Here is an 18,398-nt window from a genome sequence, read left to right on the forward strand (position 1 = left end):
ATAGTAGAGGGGCATTATGTTTTCTGGTCTGTTCGTCTGTTCGTCCGTCTGTCCCACTTCAGGTTAGTTTTTTTTAAGCTGAAGTGCAATCAACATGAAATTTAGTATGTATGTTCCTTATGATATGATCTTTCTAATTTTACAGCCAAATTAGACTTTTGACCCCAATTTCACGTTCCAATTAAAATAGAAAAGGAAAGTGCAAGTTTCAGGTTAAAGTTTTTAGTCGAGGTAGTTTTTGATGAAGTTGAAGTCCAATCAACTTGAAACTTAGTACACACATTCCCTATGGTATGATCTTTCTAATTTTAATGCCAAAGAAGACTTTTTACCCAATTTCATGTTCCATTGAACATGTAAAATGATAATGCGAGTGGGGGCATCCATGTTGGGTACTTTGAACACATTCTTGTTATGACATGAATTTGACATTTTTTAGGCAGCAACCATTTGATTTTAGGGGGGGCTCAGCTGCCACTATGTAATGCTAAAATTGAAAGAAAAAATTTTTTTTTGGTTTGTCGCTAAAAAAATATATTGTTCTTCGCCAAAGGCGAAAAAAAGGTTTGCACAGGAAAAAAAAACATAGCCCCTCCCCAGAAAATCAAATGGTTGCAACCTTATGTGTAATATGGCTGACTATATATTTGGTATATTATAAAATTATAAAAAAGGTATACATGTCCTTCATACAAAGATTACATCAGTGGTCTTGTGTTATTGCGTTGGTCTCAAGTTGGACCCTCTGGCATGTTAAAACCAATGATTTAAAAAATGGCATTTGCTGCTGCTCTATTTGTGGATTGCACAAAGTAGGCTTAATATTCACGAACCTGTCCTGAATATGCATTTAATTGCCACAGGACTTTAAACAGCAATTCATTATTACCATCCTGAGGGAATGCCTAGCCTAAACAAGTCATGGTTCAGTGATTAATGTTCAGTTTTGTGATTATGTATTTGTTTCTCTGAAACAAGGTAATTCTTCATGTTTATTTATGTTTTAATGGATGGAATGATTTTATGGTGCACATGTCTGTCTAACAAGGTTCTTCTGACCTTGACCTTATTTTTATGGATATTTGTTCATATTTTAATTTTGTGATAAGGATTATTTCTTGGATACTATAAGTAAAAGTTATAAGAGATATTCAAAAAAGGGTCAACTATATTTGGTATACAGAATGATTATATAAAGGTAAACATGTTTGTCTGATGAGGTACATCTGACCATGAACTTATTTTCATGTTTTTATAGCGCCTGCAACTTTAGTGGCAAAAGCAAGACTATCTAAGCCATCCTACATTTCTTTTGTAGTATTCTACAAATATTCACTCAGTTTTTGAAATTTTAATAACTCTGTACTAAACATGAACAGAAGTTTGTTTACAATCAAGCTAATATTCAGATGGAAATTTTGTAAAAATTTATTTCCTGTTTTTTTGTATATTACTTACAAGTGGTCTTAATTTTGCTAGCCTTCAACATTTTTCGAAATAGTGAAACATAGCAATCCTACATTCCGTTGTCGCCCCCACAAATATTCACTCTGTGGTTAAAGTTTTTGAAATTTTAATAACTTTCTTAAACTATCCTGGATTTGTACCAAACATCTTCTCCTCTGAAACTACTGGGCTAAATTAAACTAAACTTGGCCACAATCATCATTGACAGTGGCGTAGCCAGGGTTGAAATGATGTGGATGTTTCGCCGAGCGGAGATAGGCTAAAAAATTTTGGACCTTTTTATGCAGAAAATTATTTTTTATTTAAGCACATGTACTCCCCCCAGAATCCGACACTAGTTACATTTTTGTTTTAATTCAAAATACCCACCTTAAAGTTTTCATATATTTATATTTTCAACTGAATTTTATTGTTTCCTCGAAAGTACCTTCATTTAATTCATGAATATTGCATTTAAAAGTTTCCCACCTAATTTTATATTTGACATATCAAAAACGGACCCCATTACAGCGGCACTTTTGTATAATTAAGGAACTTCGGAATATAGGAACTGAAGTGACTCTTCTTTCCAGGAATTTGCGTCTACAACCTTAGGTTTTTGATTTTTGATTACAAGTATTTATTTTCGACTTGTTAGTTTGAATATCCCTATGATATCTTTTGCATCTTATTTGTTTTCAATTAAAGTAAAACAGCTTGCTGAATGAGTGACAGTATTTTCAATTCTTTCTATTATAAAAATAATCACCCAGTCCTTTACTTTTTAGCTTATAATATAAGAAATTTGTTAGCATTATTTGTCCCATAGTATAAGTAACAAATTAAGACCGTGAGACCATGCGGTCTAACAAATGTCTTATAGAAGCAATAACAAGAATCATAATCCGTACTTCCCTTGCATTACTGTAAGACGTTACAGTATCCGTTTTAACTTTTATAGCAAGCTGCCGCCATTTTCATGTATCACGAAAACCAGTATATATATTGAGAAAACCAGATAAATAGTAAATATATAAATTATACTTATATAATAGTAAAAGTAATCGTGTCTATTTCCCGCACCGTTTTTTTTTAAAGTTTTATAAGGGTTACACTAATGTCCTGACAATGTCCTGACAATGACCTGACAATGTCCTGACAGAAATGTAAATGCTTAATACTTTTTTTATTATTGAAAGGATTTACTTGAAATTTTGAATCAAGCAAGATGAGAACTTATATTTAATAAACAAAAAATAAAAAAAATAAAAAAATATTTTTAAGAGTTAGAAAACTTGACCTGACCAACTTGACTTTGAAACTACTAATGTCCTGACCGATATGAAATGGCTAAAAAATGTTTTATTATTGACAGGATAGACTTCAAATTCGATAGCAAGAAAGATTAATACATTTGATACACAAATATAAGAAAAAATAAGAAAAAAAATATTTTCAAGAGTTAGAAAACTTGACCTGACCAACTACGTACTCCCGTGACTAATGTCCTGACCGATGTAAAATGCTAATAACTTTTTTGTTATTTGAAGGTTCGACTTCAAATTTAATGTCAAAGAAGATTTTAACATTGAATACATAGATATAAGAAAAAATATTTAAAAAACTATTTTTAAGTGTCAGAAAACTTGACCTGACCAACTACGTCTTTCCCATGACTATAATCATGATAATGTCCTGACCAATGTAGAAAATGCCTAAAACTGTTTTATTCTTTAATGTATGGATTTCAAATTTAATGTCAAGGTAGATTATAATACTTAATTTATTGATGCAAGAAAAAGATTAAAAAAGATAATTTAAAGAGTTAAAAAAGTTGACCTGACCAACGTTGACTCTGCTCTGACTAATGTCCTGACCGATGCAGAAAACTTTTTATTATTAAAAAAAAAATGACTCAAGTTCCTTACCAAGGAAGATGATAGCAATAAATATAGGAATTTATGAGAGAGAAAATAAAACGCTGAAAAAAAATGTTTTTTTTATTTTTTTGAAATGTTAGAAAACTTGATATTTGTCATGATAAATGTCACGACCGTTATAAAGATATCAATAACCTTTTTGTTATTTATTGGGATATTACCAAGTTAGGTATCAGGGAAGATTACAACACTTACTATAAGCAGAGACATATAATACATTATATTTATTATATGTCTCTGCTATAAGCATGTAAAAAAATATTTTAAACTTGACCTCACCAATGTTTACCTTGTCTTGCAATGTCTGACTGATGAAGAAAAGACAAATATTATAAAACTGTTTATTTCTCTATCTGAAGACAGAATATACTTAATTCTTTAAAATATATTGATATTTTTGATTTAAACATAGTAAAGAAAGAACTTGTATGCACTTTTTATTATTCGTAATATATGTGTACATGGTGTATAAGAAAGGCAAAAGACAGTGACATAATAAAATTATATTTCTGTGTGATTCTAACATAATTTTACTTTGAATGCTTGTAAAAACAATATATCGACATCAAAAGAAGCCCATTTCCTGTCCTTATTTATCATGTTTATGTTATTTGACATGTTTAATCCCTCATTAACTAAACAACAAAAAATGTATGTGTGAATAAATTTTAATTATTCATGTCACTGTCTTTGGACTTAATTGCATTCTGTACATCTTTATAATCCTTTCATATTAAATGTAGAAAAGGTGCATTTACTTATATCTACAGCATCTCTAATCACATATCACTTTTCTCAGTGATATTAAACTTAATTATATCCTTTTCAATAACAAAAAAGTTATTGAACCGACATTCATCATGATGTACATAAAGATCAAGTTTTTTGACATTTAAAAAAATAACAAACATTTTTTTCATAAACTTTTATTATGAATATTATAATTTCCCTCGGTAAGGATCTATGATTAAGTCAATTCTTTCAATAACAAAAAAGCAATTAACATTTTCTACATTGATCAGGACATTAGTCAGTGCAGAGTCGACGTTGGTCAGGTCAAGTTTTCTAACACTTCACATTAGTTTTTTTAATATTTTTTCTTATATCTATGTATTCAATGTAAGAATATTCCTTGACATCAAATTTGAAATCGAACCTTCAAAGAACAAAAAAGTTATTAGCATTTTACATCGGTCAGGACATTAGTCACGGGAGTACGTAGTACGTAGTTGGTCAGGTCAAGTTTAATTTCTAACTCTTGAAAATATTTGTTTTCTTATTTTTTCTTATATTTGTGTATCAAATGTATTAATCTTCCTTGGTATCGAATTTGAATTCTATCCTGTAAATAATAAAACATTTTTTAGCCGTTTCATATCGGTCAGGACATTAGTAGTTTCAAAGTCAAGTTGGTCAGGTCAAGTTTTCTAACACTTAAAAATAGTTTTTTAAATATTTTTTCTTATATCTATGTATTCAATGTTAGAATCTTCTTTGACACTAAATTTGAAGTCGAACCTTCAAAGAACAAAAAAGTTATTAGCATTTTACATCGGTCAGGACATTAGTCACGGGAGTACGTAGTACGTAGTTGGTCAGGTCAAGTTTAATTTCTAACTCTTGAAAATATTTGTTTTCTTATTTTTTCTTATATTTGTGTATCAAATGTATTAATCTTCCTTGGTATCGAATTTGAATTCTATCCTGTAAATAATAAAACATTTTTTAGCCGTTTCATATCGGTCAGGACATTAGTAGTTTCAAAGTCAAGTTGGTCAGGTCAAGTTTTCTAACTCTTAAAAATATTTTTTTATTTTTTTTATATTTTGTTTATTAAATATAAGTTCTCATCTTGCTTGATTCCAAATTTCAAGTAAATCCTTCCAATAATAAAAAAGTATTAAGCATTTACATTTCTGTCAGGACATTGTCAGGTCATTGTCAGGACATTGTCAGGACATTAGTGTAACCCGTTTTATAAATAGCAAATTAGTATTGGTTTCCTTCCCCTTACTTGCATTCCCCTGCACAATCATTCTGATTTTCGTTGTTACTGTTAGAATAAAGTACGCAGAAGGAGAAGTGCTGCCTTTAACTGCAATATTGATTGCCGGCGGAACAAAACTTTCCATAACCGCTTCATTTTTATGCATCTGTCCTGAAACAGAAGCCTGTTGTTCAGTAGTTGTGGTTTGTAGATAGCCATATGTATTTCTCCGTTTGTATATAGATTAGATCGTTGGTTTTCCTGTTTGAATATGTTTGACACTAGTCATTTTGGGGTCCTTTACAGCTTAATTGCTGTTGGTCTAGGCCAAATCCATGTGTTGAAGGCCGAACTTTAAACACATTATCAGGTTGGGAACACCCCTCCAAATGAATAATCCCTTAAATGAGGGACTGTCCCTCAGACAAGGGATCATTTTACTGTTGTAGAAAAGAAAAACTTAGATTTATGAACTTCAAAGGGGGCAAAATTCATCAGATTTAAAACAACTTATCTAAAAAAGGAGTCCAATTATTTGTTATAATAAAGAAGATAAATGAAGGAATATTACAAAATTCTTGGACATGTGTTGACCATATAATACCAGATAGATGTATAGTTCTTCGGGAAAAGGTTTTCACATATTATAAATGTGTGCCCTTTCATACTAAAAAGTGTTTTTTACAAAAAATACTTTATATTATATACTTAAAATGTACCCCTAATAAAAGGGATAGTTACTGCATTGAGGAGTTGTTCCAAACCTGATTATGAATTGGATGGAGAATTGTCTCATTGACACTCATACCACATCTTATTTATATACAAATTTAAGTGCCAAAAAGACAAAGAACATAAATGAGAACACTAAAACCACAGAGACACAGATACTCAACACACATATAAAACACAAAAAAGACATTGTACACACATCAACGAACCGCTCAAACCCCAAAAACCTGAAGGTGAACGCAGGTGTTCTGGAAGGATGAGCAGTTCCTGCTTCTTGCAAGACAGCCGCCATGTTGCTAGTTATAAGTCATATGCAGAAAAGGAGGAAAGACATCTAAGACAATTCAATGGAGATAATTTAAAGCAGTTGAAATAATAATTCACCTATAAACTAGAGAAATGTTAGAATACACCTGGTAAATCAAGTTTTATACCATCTTGTTTTGATTAATATTGTCAAAACCTATTATTTTATGTTTACAAAAAAATATATAATCGCTCGCCTTTACTTTTCAAGCTTCGCCTAGAAAATTTGCAAATAAATTTTATTCTTATTAAAATTTTCAAATTGCTCGTTCCCCCCGATTTTTGTAGTAGAAAATTCCCAGAACAAGAAATTAAATTGGTGTGGCCTAAGGCTTAAATGGTCTCAATCTTCGTCTTCATTTCTTGTCAGATGTTTAATAAATTAATATTAAATTGAGAATGGAAATGGGGAATGTGTCAAAGAGACAACAATCCGACCAAATAAAAAAACAACAGCAGAAGGTCACCAACAGGTCTTCAAAGTAGGGAGAAATTCCCGCTCCCGGAGGCGTCCTTTAGCTGGCCTTTCTGATAGAGTGTTGCTGAAGTGTTGTTTTCATGCAACATGTTTTGCCATTTTTATTTCACGTGCAGCCTTAATTAAAAAGGTTCGTTTTTCACCTAGTTTCGTGAAATCTGTTTAAAGAGCAACTGGCAAGCATTTTTTTTTCGTTCTGTGTATATTTTTTTGTGGGCCAATAGCACGAGAGAGCCTGCTGCCCTTTGGAAATTGGTACTGATTATCATCTCTTTGTTGTTGACGGAAGTTTAGGATAAACCAATTTTAAGCATTGACCAAATATACATCCCCAATTCAAATGCATTGATCGTCAAAAAAAAGAGGGGTTCCTGAACCCTCCCTCTGGATCCACCATTGGTACTAATGATATTCACAATATTAAATGATGAGATCTTTTAAAATTGTATGGTTGATAAGGGTAATTTAGGCTACACCACTGAGTATACAATACCAGAAGTCCATTACTACAGGCAGTCTGCAAGCTGTGTTATATATATAGTCCATGGGCAATCTGAATGTCCCTATTCTCAGTGGAAATCAGTTTTGATGGCCCTCCAAAATCTTGTTTTGCAACAAATGAATCATATTTAAAAATATTACCATAGAACAGACAGTTACTAATTAGTCTCCCTCAGTTTTTAGCTCACTTTTACTAAAAGGAAATGTGAGATTGCTTTTGCTATCACTTTATGTCCGTCATCGTCCTTCCTTTCGGTGTAAACTATTTCAAAGATCTTCTCCTCTGAAACTACTGAACCAATTCTAACCAAAATTAAGCTGAATGAACCTTAGAATAAAGTGTGTGTTTTATATTCTGTCTCGTCAAAAAACATGGCTCATCGTACATCCTTCTACAATGAGCAAAGCCCATACTGCATAGTCACTTATAAAAGGCCCTGAAATGACAAATGTAAAACAATTCAAATGACCTAATTAATGTTCAAGTAAATGAAGGAAAAACAAATATGTATTATTTACATTGTAACATAGCAAATGTAGCAGCAACAAACGACAACCACTGAATTACAGGCTCCTGATTTGGGACAGGCACATGCATACATAATGTGGCGGGGTTAAATAAGTTAGCGGGATCCCAACCCTCCCCTAACCTGTGACAGTGATGTAACAGTACAACATAAGAATGAACTATAAAAATCAGTTGAAAAGGCTTAACTCATCAGTTGGATACAAATTGAAATACATGTGTAATCTTTTAGAATAAGTTTGCTAACTTTAAATAATCTTTTCCTCTGAAACTACTGAACAATGCTAGTGTTTTATAAGCATCAGCTTTTAATTTGCACATTTGTTTTGCCATGTTTTATCTTTATAAAGGTTCAATGTGACTGTGGGCTAATTAATTCGCAGTGTGCTATGCATAAATTATCTAGACCCAGAATTGCAAAAACAAGATTGCTACATGTCATTTAAAAAAAAATTAACACAATAAGCATTTCAATAGTTTTTTTCCCTACTGTGTACTGTATATAAAGCATGATGAATTTATGTCTGTTTTTTTTTAGATTAAATGCCTTTGGTTAGGAAAAGAGGAATACCTTATGCCCATAATACATATGAGAAAGGTAAAAGGAAATTAAAGAAGGGTGTTCAGGTCATCAAAAAAATCAAACAGGAAACAAAATCTACATCTGGACTCCAGTTTGCTTCCATACATTCAGGAAATGACCCCAATTCAAATCCTCCTTGTTCAAGTTCATCAACTGTTGACATTGAAGAGGAAGTAACAGGTAACTCATTTATATTTAAAAAAACAAACAGATTTGTTAGGTGAATGCTGAATTTCTAAAAATTTGAACAAAAATTATAATTCATATCTTTTTTAGTTCACCTGACCTAAAAGCTCTACTTCATCGGACGTACCATTAGGGAAATACATACAAATGTTTTCTTTTGGATAACCACTGGATGGAATGAAACCAAACATGGCTTGAATGATCCTTATGAGGTGCTTACCAAGTATTGTGACTTTGTAGCCGATTCATTATCAAAGATGGCTGCTAGTGGGGGACTTAGTTTAACATAGGAATCTATGGGAAATACATACAGATGTCTTCTTCAGGAGAAAAACTGAATGGAATGAAACCAAACAAGGCATGAATGATTCTTATGAGGTTCTGACCAAGTGTTGTTACTTTGTAGCCAATCTATCATCCAAGATGGCTGCCAGTGGGGGATTTAGTTTAACATAGTACCCTATGGGAAATACATACAAATGTCTTCTTAAGAGAATGACTTAATGGAATGAAAACAAACATGGCTTGAATGATCCTTATGAGGTGCTGACCAAGTTTTGTTACTGTCATTTGGGCTGTTGTGAAGAGTTGTCTCATTAGCAATTACACCACATCTTTTTTATATTTTATTGTATATCAAAGGTAATAGTATTATACCAATGTTTAGATAATTAACAGTCAATGTTCTTTTTTAATTATATTCAGGTAGGTACTATACAAGTGACATAATTTATATACTCCTGAAATTTGGTTTGGTGTAAAACAATATATAGAATATACCTATTTTTTTCCTTCAGCATATTCAAAAGCTAAATCCAAGCGCCTTGAAAACTGGGAAGGGTTAAGAAGTCAGTTATTGGAGGTCTATGTCTCTCATGAGGAACCGTGTAATTCCATATGTAATTTTTGTGGTGTGGCATCTATAGATTTGTACAGATGTCTTGACTGTGCATTGTGGATAACAACATGTCAGTCCTGTATGACAAAAAGTCATTCCTTTCCACATCTACATACAATTGAGAAGTGGATGGTTAGTATTAATATAGTGTACTTCAACTACATCATAGTCCAGTGTTCCCATTGCATTTGCTTTTTTTTTTTATAATTTATGTATAGCCTTTGTTGAAACACTTGATTATTTTTATTTCTAAAAAATATTATTTTTGATGCAAAGTATTTAAACTAAAACCTTTATCAAGATAAAAAGTTATAATAATATTGTAACCTTCATAAAAATTTATGAATTGATTCTGGTGTCCTCAAGGTTATGTTTTGGCCTTACTTTATTTTCATTTTTTAGAAATGATTAACCAGAAATGTTAATAATTGGAATGTCCCAGGTGATGGATTCTGCTGATCAATGCTTGCTATAAATACCTGTCAATAATAAAGGAAACCTTTAATCACTTAAAAATATCTATCAACTTTATAAAAATTGCATCTTGATATGCAAATGAAATAGAAATGTTTTATGTATTAATAAAACCAAATCATGATCATCTTATTTAATATTCAAATTGTTCTTTACATAACCATCATATCAGCCATTATCTTGACTGGGGACTTCTAATTAATAATATCACCAGTAAGGCAACTTAAACATTACTCTTTGTATGTCGCACTATGAAAAATTGTACATGTAAGGTTTTAGAAATATATTGATCACATGCTACCATTTTTTTATTTCTGTATAGCCAGCAGCTAGATTGTTTGAATGCCCATTGCCTAGTGAAATAGCACATTTGGAAAGTGCTTTATTTATCGTTTTTAAAAAATAATAAATAAATGTATCATTTTTATGTCAACTGCCACATATAGGGATCACCATTGGTCCTCTTGTGTCCGTGTCATTGTCTGTTTAGAAACATAATGTGCACCCTGGTGCCATTACATTATTTTATATGAAATTCATGAATTGTTGATTTTCACCTATTAGTTTAAAATATGTGTAAACTACTTAATATTTGTAGCATGGAACATTTATTGAATGCCCTGTAAACAGCATAGTGTGGAAAAGAACTGACCATGTGGCATGTGAGAGCAACTACCAAAAAGAGTTGGTGATTGTAGATGACAAAGGTAAGTGTACTCTTTACAAATATGGATACTGACCATGCAAGGGGTTTATAGCCAGTCAAAATCCTTAAAAAAACCCATTATAATGCATTCATTCTACATGAGCAGCCAAAATAACATTCATACACTGAAAGTATATCAGTGTAATCCTTATTTCTGATTTATTTCAACAAATCAGATATGTTAACAGGACACCATAAGTAACTTTTTTTTCATTTGAGCTCCTCAATGGATTATTAAAAACCAATTTAATTTAAAATATTTGTTATATCTGAAAATAATTGAAAAAAATAGCTTTATACAGTGATTAAGATTGTAGTATAGGAACAATAATAGTGTCATAATGATACATGTACTATATATTTCTGATTTGGCACAAAAGAGAAAATGCTTGGCACAGCCTGTATACATGAATGAAAAAAAACTTCCATTCATTAATTAAACAAATCATGCTTATATATGTTCCTTAGGCTGAAAGAGTTTGGTAGATCATTTTTCAAGTAAACAAAAACCAATCATTTTTCATTATTTTCATATTTTTTTAATATAATTTCTAAATTATTAGTGACCATAAAAGGAATATTGGCCATATTTCTGATACTGACCTTTATCTTGGTGATTATCCAGCCCTATCTAGAGAATTATTGAAAAATAGGATAAGGTCAAAATTGTGTTTAACATTACTGTATCATGTTAGAAATGTTGGAGGATCCTTTAAAAAATATTCATTTTAGAAACTTCTTACATTAGAAATATTTATATGATTACTCCAATTAAGATATGGAAAATGAAAATTTTAAGTACTCCCCTAAAATTCATTTTTAAATCATCTCAACTACAGAAACATAAATATAATCCACACATTTCTACTAATTCATGCACTTTCATTTTTAGGCAGACAACATTTAAGACATGTTCAGTTTTGCAGTTGTGAGCAGGAACCTATAACATTGCTACGGTTTAACCTATGGCCAAGCATCACCAAAACACCCTAGACTAGCATTTCATGTTGAACTTTTGATGCTCTTGAATGGACTTCTTTTAGAGAGCCATGTCTCAGTAAAAAGCTTCTGTGCTGTTTTGACGGCTAGACATTCAAAACACAATGCTTTTTATGCAACTAAAGAGGTTTGCTATTATTCCATCTTACAAGAACATTTAGTTTAAAGATATTTTAATTTTACACAAATGTAATGTTACACCCTTTCATTGATTTTCATAATTTAATTAAACTCCAGTTAATTATGGCCTGCCATGAATGTGGATTGGTCCCACAGATTTACAGCTGTCACTGTAGATATGTCCATTTATATCGAATTAGTTTTGCGTTTAGCTCCATTTCTCTGAAACAATAAGTATTATTCAATGATATCTATACACTACAAGCTCCTTGTATAGTACGATACAGTTCAGAATCACTTGAGTCACTTTGACCTACATTTCTTGCTTTACTAATTTTAGTTAAGTTTTGCATTAAGTTCCATTTCTTTTATACATATTGTATTTTAGCTATTCAGTTTTCTAGTTTAGTACAAGACAGTTCAACAACAATTTCATCACTACATTTTACAGTGTTTGAAGTTCAAGAATGGATAAAGACTAACTAGCACCTTCGAAAAAAATATATTTATAATGTGGCTCATTTCTTCAAATTTGAATTAACTATTGTATATGAATGATTACAGAGGCAAGACCTGTACAAGATCCTGATGAAGGAAACAATTCAAGAGTTTAGACATCTCTTGTACAAAAAAGAACATCCAAAGCACCTTTGTGAAAAACTTGATGATGGCACTGAATGTCCTGCTTGCTATAATGTAAGATTTTTCATTAATATGCTGATAAGGTATTTTTTTTTTTAATTACTGTGAAAATATACTATTATCGTTATTTTACAGTGGTTTCATTTATGTCTTCCTGATAATAATCCTTATTGTACTTCCTTATTTCTATATCAACCTGCTCAGCTGATTTTTTTTTTCATATTAAGGCTTTGTGACATGGTAAAAAAAAACTATTTCACCTGAACTTATCCCCCACTTCATAATGTTTGACCCAACATTATCAAAAGTTGAGAACTTCTCAGCCAGCTTTTCATGTGATAAATATTTTATCTAATTTTCTTTATAAAGATATGGTAAACTATCAGGTGTTTGTAAAAACAGGAAGCTTTTTAGCTTGTTTTCTGCACTCACTTGCCAAAAGACATATTTTCATCTTATTTTTTTTATGAAATCTATATGCAGAAAACCTTGGTAGTACTTCTTACATATCTTGCAGGTGAGCATAATCGAAAAATTACTGCCAATTTCTTAGGGTGTTACTAAGGCCCCAATAAAATATTGTTGACATGTTATTTTTCAGTATTCTATTAATGATAGGTGATGATATTTTTGATTATCGTTACAATGTAGTGATATTGAGGAAAGATAAATGTCAATGCTAAATTTATTCTAGTCTCCATTCAAATTGGTCTGTTTTCGTGCAGTTCAAAGGAAAATGTTATAAATTGTGAAAGCTTCTATAAAGTTTTACTGTTTTATACATCATACATATATATATATTATGTTACACCGTTAAATTAAACTGACAAGGAAAGGTACAACCGGGTCACCGAAAGCCTGATTTCCGTCGAGCCTAGGTGGTCAAGAGGTTTCATGGCCAGTATATAATGCAAGGCGATTTGGTGCCACAATATCACAGTAGCATGAGTTTGAATCCCTCCGAGGGAATAACAAAAATTTGCAAAAGCAAATTTTCATATCTTACATTGTTGGGCTGTTATTTAGAGTAATTATATATATAGTATGTGTTTTCAGCCATGTATCACCTTCACTGGTGATCCAATGGAAAAGTTTATCGTAGAGTTGTCACTTGTTCAGACATACTTAGTTCGAATCCCAGCTAGGGAAGAACAAAAATTTGCTAACGCAAATTTACAGATCTAACATTGTTGGGCTGTTATTAACAGTCATTATATTTATATATATATATACCGTTTCGATCTCTAACATCACTGAAGAGACATTTATTGTCGAAATCCGGATATGGTGTACTGAAGAAATATTGACACCGAATGTTTGTGGCACAACATCCTGTCCACAAGTTAACAATTTTTTTTTCTTTCTGTGACGTATTAAATTTATATTAAGATCCATTTTGTTACATCTTGTGATCAATTTTATTTGGCAATCGCCAATGGCAGTCAGCAGGGTTAAAGAACATCAGTTGTTCGACCTGTTAGTCAAATGTGTTTTGTTTAAATATACTTTTTCACTCTTTTGGTCTTTTGGAAAATGTTGTTTGTGCTGTTTTTAGACCCTTCTACAACGAAATTTGTTTGACATGCACACGTATAAAAATTGCGGTTTTTATCCAACGCAGTCATAGGTTTGAACGTAGTTTTCAATTTAGACTCGTTTATATATATATATATATATACAGCTTGATAAATGTTTTAAACCAATAATAATTTAAATTTATGTGCTGAAAGAACTTATAACATACATCCACAATTTATAATTAAAATATTATCTTATATTTACTCATACATTTTTATTGGTAGGTTACTCAACCTATTGTTTCATTTGATGCTGACTTTCAGCTTGTAAGGAAAGGCTCATCAGGAAATAATTGGAAACCACCAAATCATGAAGGACACTTTTTTGTTAATCAAGATTCTGTGGACAACTTCATGTCAGAATATACTACTGATAACAAAAAAGAAGATGTGGTAAGTGCTAAATCATGGAAGAGGAGGGAAGCATAAAAAATAAATAATTAATGGTTAATCAAGGACAGCATTCTAAAAATTTCAATTGTGATGCCCCATTTTTTTTATCAGGTTGAAAAATAAACTATAGAGGGATGGAACCACAAGGGGAAACAGTATAACCCCAGATTAGGTTTATTCCAGATTGTACTATAAATTATTTTGAATTTGATATATACAAGAAACAATTTTGTAGTTTTTTATTGTAGAGAATCTGCACATATAGCATATATATATACTTTTGCAATCTTTGCTTCAGGAATGTAATGAATTTCAAGCTGGAAATCAGTTGAGATCCAAAATAAAGAACAAAAAACTGTCTGAAACAGCTGTGTTTGGGTCTATTTGTCGCCATGAATTTCCACAGCTGTTCTGCAGTCTAAAACACGGTGAAAGGTAGTTATAGTTAAGACAAATACAGATCATCTACCACTTAAAGTAATGGAGAAACTGGTGATGTAAACTTTGTGAAAAAATAATAATAATTAGAAACCAATATAGAATTCTAAGTTAAAGTTTTAAAAATAAAAACGTCAAACAGACTTGTTTACCATCTATTGAGTTATTTTCATTTGAAGTCTTATCAATCAAATTTAGCAGCATTATTTAAAAGGATATATTATATGCATTTGAACTTTTATTAAATCTTAATTTTAGCAGTATTATTTAAAAGGATATATTATATGCATTTGAACTTTTATTAAATCTTAATTTTAGACTTGGCTACTCTGTATTCCTGATAGATAAACTACTTGAAAAGTATGAAAGCAAGAATATACATGTGATGTATGACATCGCTTGTATTCTAGACAAGCATTTAAAGGTATTTAATGAGGTTTACATAAAAAACTTATGCATGAGGAATATTTTGATAAAAAATTCACATTTTTCAACATATTAAATCTGCATTGCTTTTGATACAGTGTTATCCCCAAGGCAGTATATCACCCTGGCCCTGTGCTTCTTTAACTTGGTATTGGTCTTGCTGTGGTCTTTAATTTTGGATGTGTTACTGTAGCTCCACCTTAAGGTTCTCCGGCTTTTTACGTTTCCGCAAATTGGCATTATGTTTCCGCAATAAAACTCCTACTTTTCCGCATTTTTATAGTACTCTTTTCCGCATTTTTTTTACATTGATTATGTAAAAGGTTATTTACGTTTCCGCATTTTAATTTTTATCTTTTTAGATTAATTAAAAAATGATTGATAATTTGTTGCCCAGTGACAAATGTTTCATGCATGTTTAGGTTTTTTAATGTATGCCTTTTTTTAGATTAATTAAAAATTAATAGATTATTTGTTGCTAATTTTGACAAATATTTCATGCATGTTCACCCAAACACGAGTTTAAAAGTCTTTTTAATATAAAAACGAAGATGTATGCCTCTTCTGTTTATCAAATGGGTTCCCTCTTATTTAACATGAGTGCTAATTGATTGATTATTTGTTGCTAATTTTGTAGGCCCAGTGACAAATATTTCATGCATGTTCAGATTTTTTTAATGTATGCCTCTTTCGTTTGTCAAATAGTTTCCCTCTTTTTAAACACAAGTGTAAATTTTGTGCGCCCAGTAATCCAAGTCCAACGGGGAGGCAGAAGTAGGACTTCGAGCAGGATAAGTCTTTATGATTTAAATAAAATTATCAAATTAAAATGATATATATCATGTATCAATTAAAAATCAATGTTTTTTACTATAAATTATAATAAAACAAAAGTCTTTAATATCATTATTACCATTTTATACAGGTGAAATACAGGTAAAAATGCGGAAAAGTGGTGTCTATTTAATGCGGAAACGTGAAAATAGATTTTTGCTAAAATTGCGGAAACGTAATACGCCCAGGTTCTCACCATATGATCGATTTACCTGGTCATTAAATGACATTTAAACTTTGTTTGCTTTATTTTTTTTATCAATTGTCTACTTAAATGATGTCTACACAACATAGTAAAGTAGAAACCAATAAAAACAAACCAAACCCTTAACGTGGGCATAGTATAGACCTGCTAAGTTCTGAAAATAAAAAAAATGTGACAAGATACGACTCGACACTTGACACATTTCACTAACCTGTCACAATACCAAAAATCCTAAAGAAAAACTGTTTTATAGAATCAATAATATGCCTTCTTTACATTAGTTAGTGTTTTTGATAGATTGTTATGCTAATATTTTTTGCACTCTCATGCTTATAATCTTTATAATTTATGACACATTTAATATTTTCTGAAAAAAATATATTGTTGAAATTATATCTTATGTGTTACTTAATTGTATGTAATGCATAAAGGTATCAAACAAAATATGTTTTTACCCTTTAATGGCAATGATGACTTTAATTTACAATGTAGACTTTTTATTTAAAACATTTTTCTCATTTCAGAAATACAAAGTTGATGTTCTTGATCGTATTTCATTATCCATTCCAATTTTCCACTGCTTCGGGCATAAGTTTTCTTGTCAGGTATTTTGATTTATGCAAACTTTTTTATTTTACAGACATCAATTATTTTTATTGATGAAGACTACCTAAGTCAAAGAGAACTTCCTATTTCAGCAGTTATATATATTTATATTGAGATATATTACCATGTCTGCCTGTATAACCCCGTTACAAAGGGGTTTAATGAGAAATAGCGATGATATACTGGTTGTTTAAGCTTGATGCATTGATTATAGTGAGATTTATTACCATGTCTGCCTGTATAACCCCGTAACAAAGGGGTTTAATGAGAAATACCGATGATATACTGGTTGTTTAAGCTTGATGCATTGATTATAGTGAGATTTATTACCATGTCTGCCTGTATAACCCCGTAACAAAGGGGTTTAATGAGAAATACCGATGATATACTGGTTGGTTTAGCTTGATACAATCATTATATTGAGATATATTACCATGTCTGCCTGTATAACTCCGTAACAAAGGGGTTTAATGAGAAATAGCGATGATATACTGGTTGGTTTAGCTTGATACAATCATTATATTGAGATATATTACCATGTCTGCCTGTATAACCCCGTAACAAAGGGGTTTAATGAGAAATAGCGATGATATACTGGTTGTTTTAGCTTGATGCATTGATTATAGTGAGATTTATTACCATGTCTGCCTGTATAACCCCGTAACAAAGGGGTTTAATGAGAAATAGCGATGATATACTGGTTGGTTTAGCTTGATACAATCATTATATTGAGATATATTACCATGTCTGCCTGTATAACCCCGTTACAAAGGGGTTTAATGAGAAATAGCGATGATATACTGGTTGGTTTAGCTTGATACAATCATTATATTGAGATATATTACCATGTCTGCCTGTATAACCCCGTAACAAAGGGGTTTAATGAGAAATAGCGATGATATACTGGTTGGTTTAGCTTGATACAATCATTATATTGAGATATATTACCATGTCTGCCTGTATAACCCCGTAACAAAGGGGTTTAATGAGAAATACCGATGATATACTCGTTGTTTTAGCTTGATGCATTGATTATATTGAGATATATTACCATGTCTGCCTGTATAACCCTGTAACAAAGGGGTTTTAATGGCTATATCGATGTTATACTGTTTGTTTTAGCTTGATCCAATTTTAATATTGAGATATATTACACTGTCTGCTTGTATAACAACTATATCAAAGATATACTTGTTAATTTAGCTGGATGCAAAGATTTTATTAAACAATATCACCAAGTCTGCCTGCATAACCCTGTTACAATCTCATAAGTAGAAAATGAGATAAGCAAAGATATACCGAGATATATATCTCATTAAAAAACCTTTAATATGGGGTTATAATACAGGCAGACAGTGTAATATATCTTAATGTTATCATTGTGTTAAGCTAAAA

General features: G+C 31.1%; 1 protein-coding gene across 1 annotated transcript; it reads left to right on the plus strand.

The window, feature by feature from the left end:
* The first annotated feature begins 6,062 nt into the window (after positions 1–6,062).
* On the plus strand, positions 6,063–17,011 carry LOC134684915 (uncharacterized). Its single transcript, XM_063544232.1, has 10 exons — positions 6,063–6,521; positions 8,455–8,679; positions 9,483–9,715; positions 10,656–10,764; positions 11,656–11,889; positions 12,447–12,578; positions 14,327–14,494; positions 14,793–14,929; positions 15,251–15,356; positions 16,922–17,011. The coding sequence occupies exons 5-10, from the start codon at positions 11,782–11,784 to the stop codon at positions 17,009–17,011; spliced, it is 741 nt and encodes a 246-aa protein (XP_063400302.1). The 5' UTR covers positions 6,063–6,521; positions 8,455–8,679; positions 9,483–9,715; positions 10,656–10,764; positions 11,656–11,781.
* The last annotated feature ends 1,387 nt before the right edge of the window (positions 17,012–18,398 follow it).

This window comes from Mytilus trossulus, chromosome 9 (assembly GCF_036588685.1).
Source record: "Mytilus trossulus isolate FHL-02 chromosome 9, PNRI_Mtr1.1.1.hap1, whole genome shotgun sequence".
Taxonomy (NCBI): Eukaryota; Metazoa; Mollusca; class Bivalvia; order Mytilida; family Mytilidae; genus Mytilus; species Mytilus trossulus.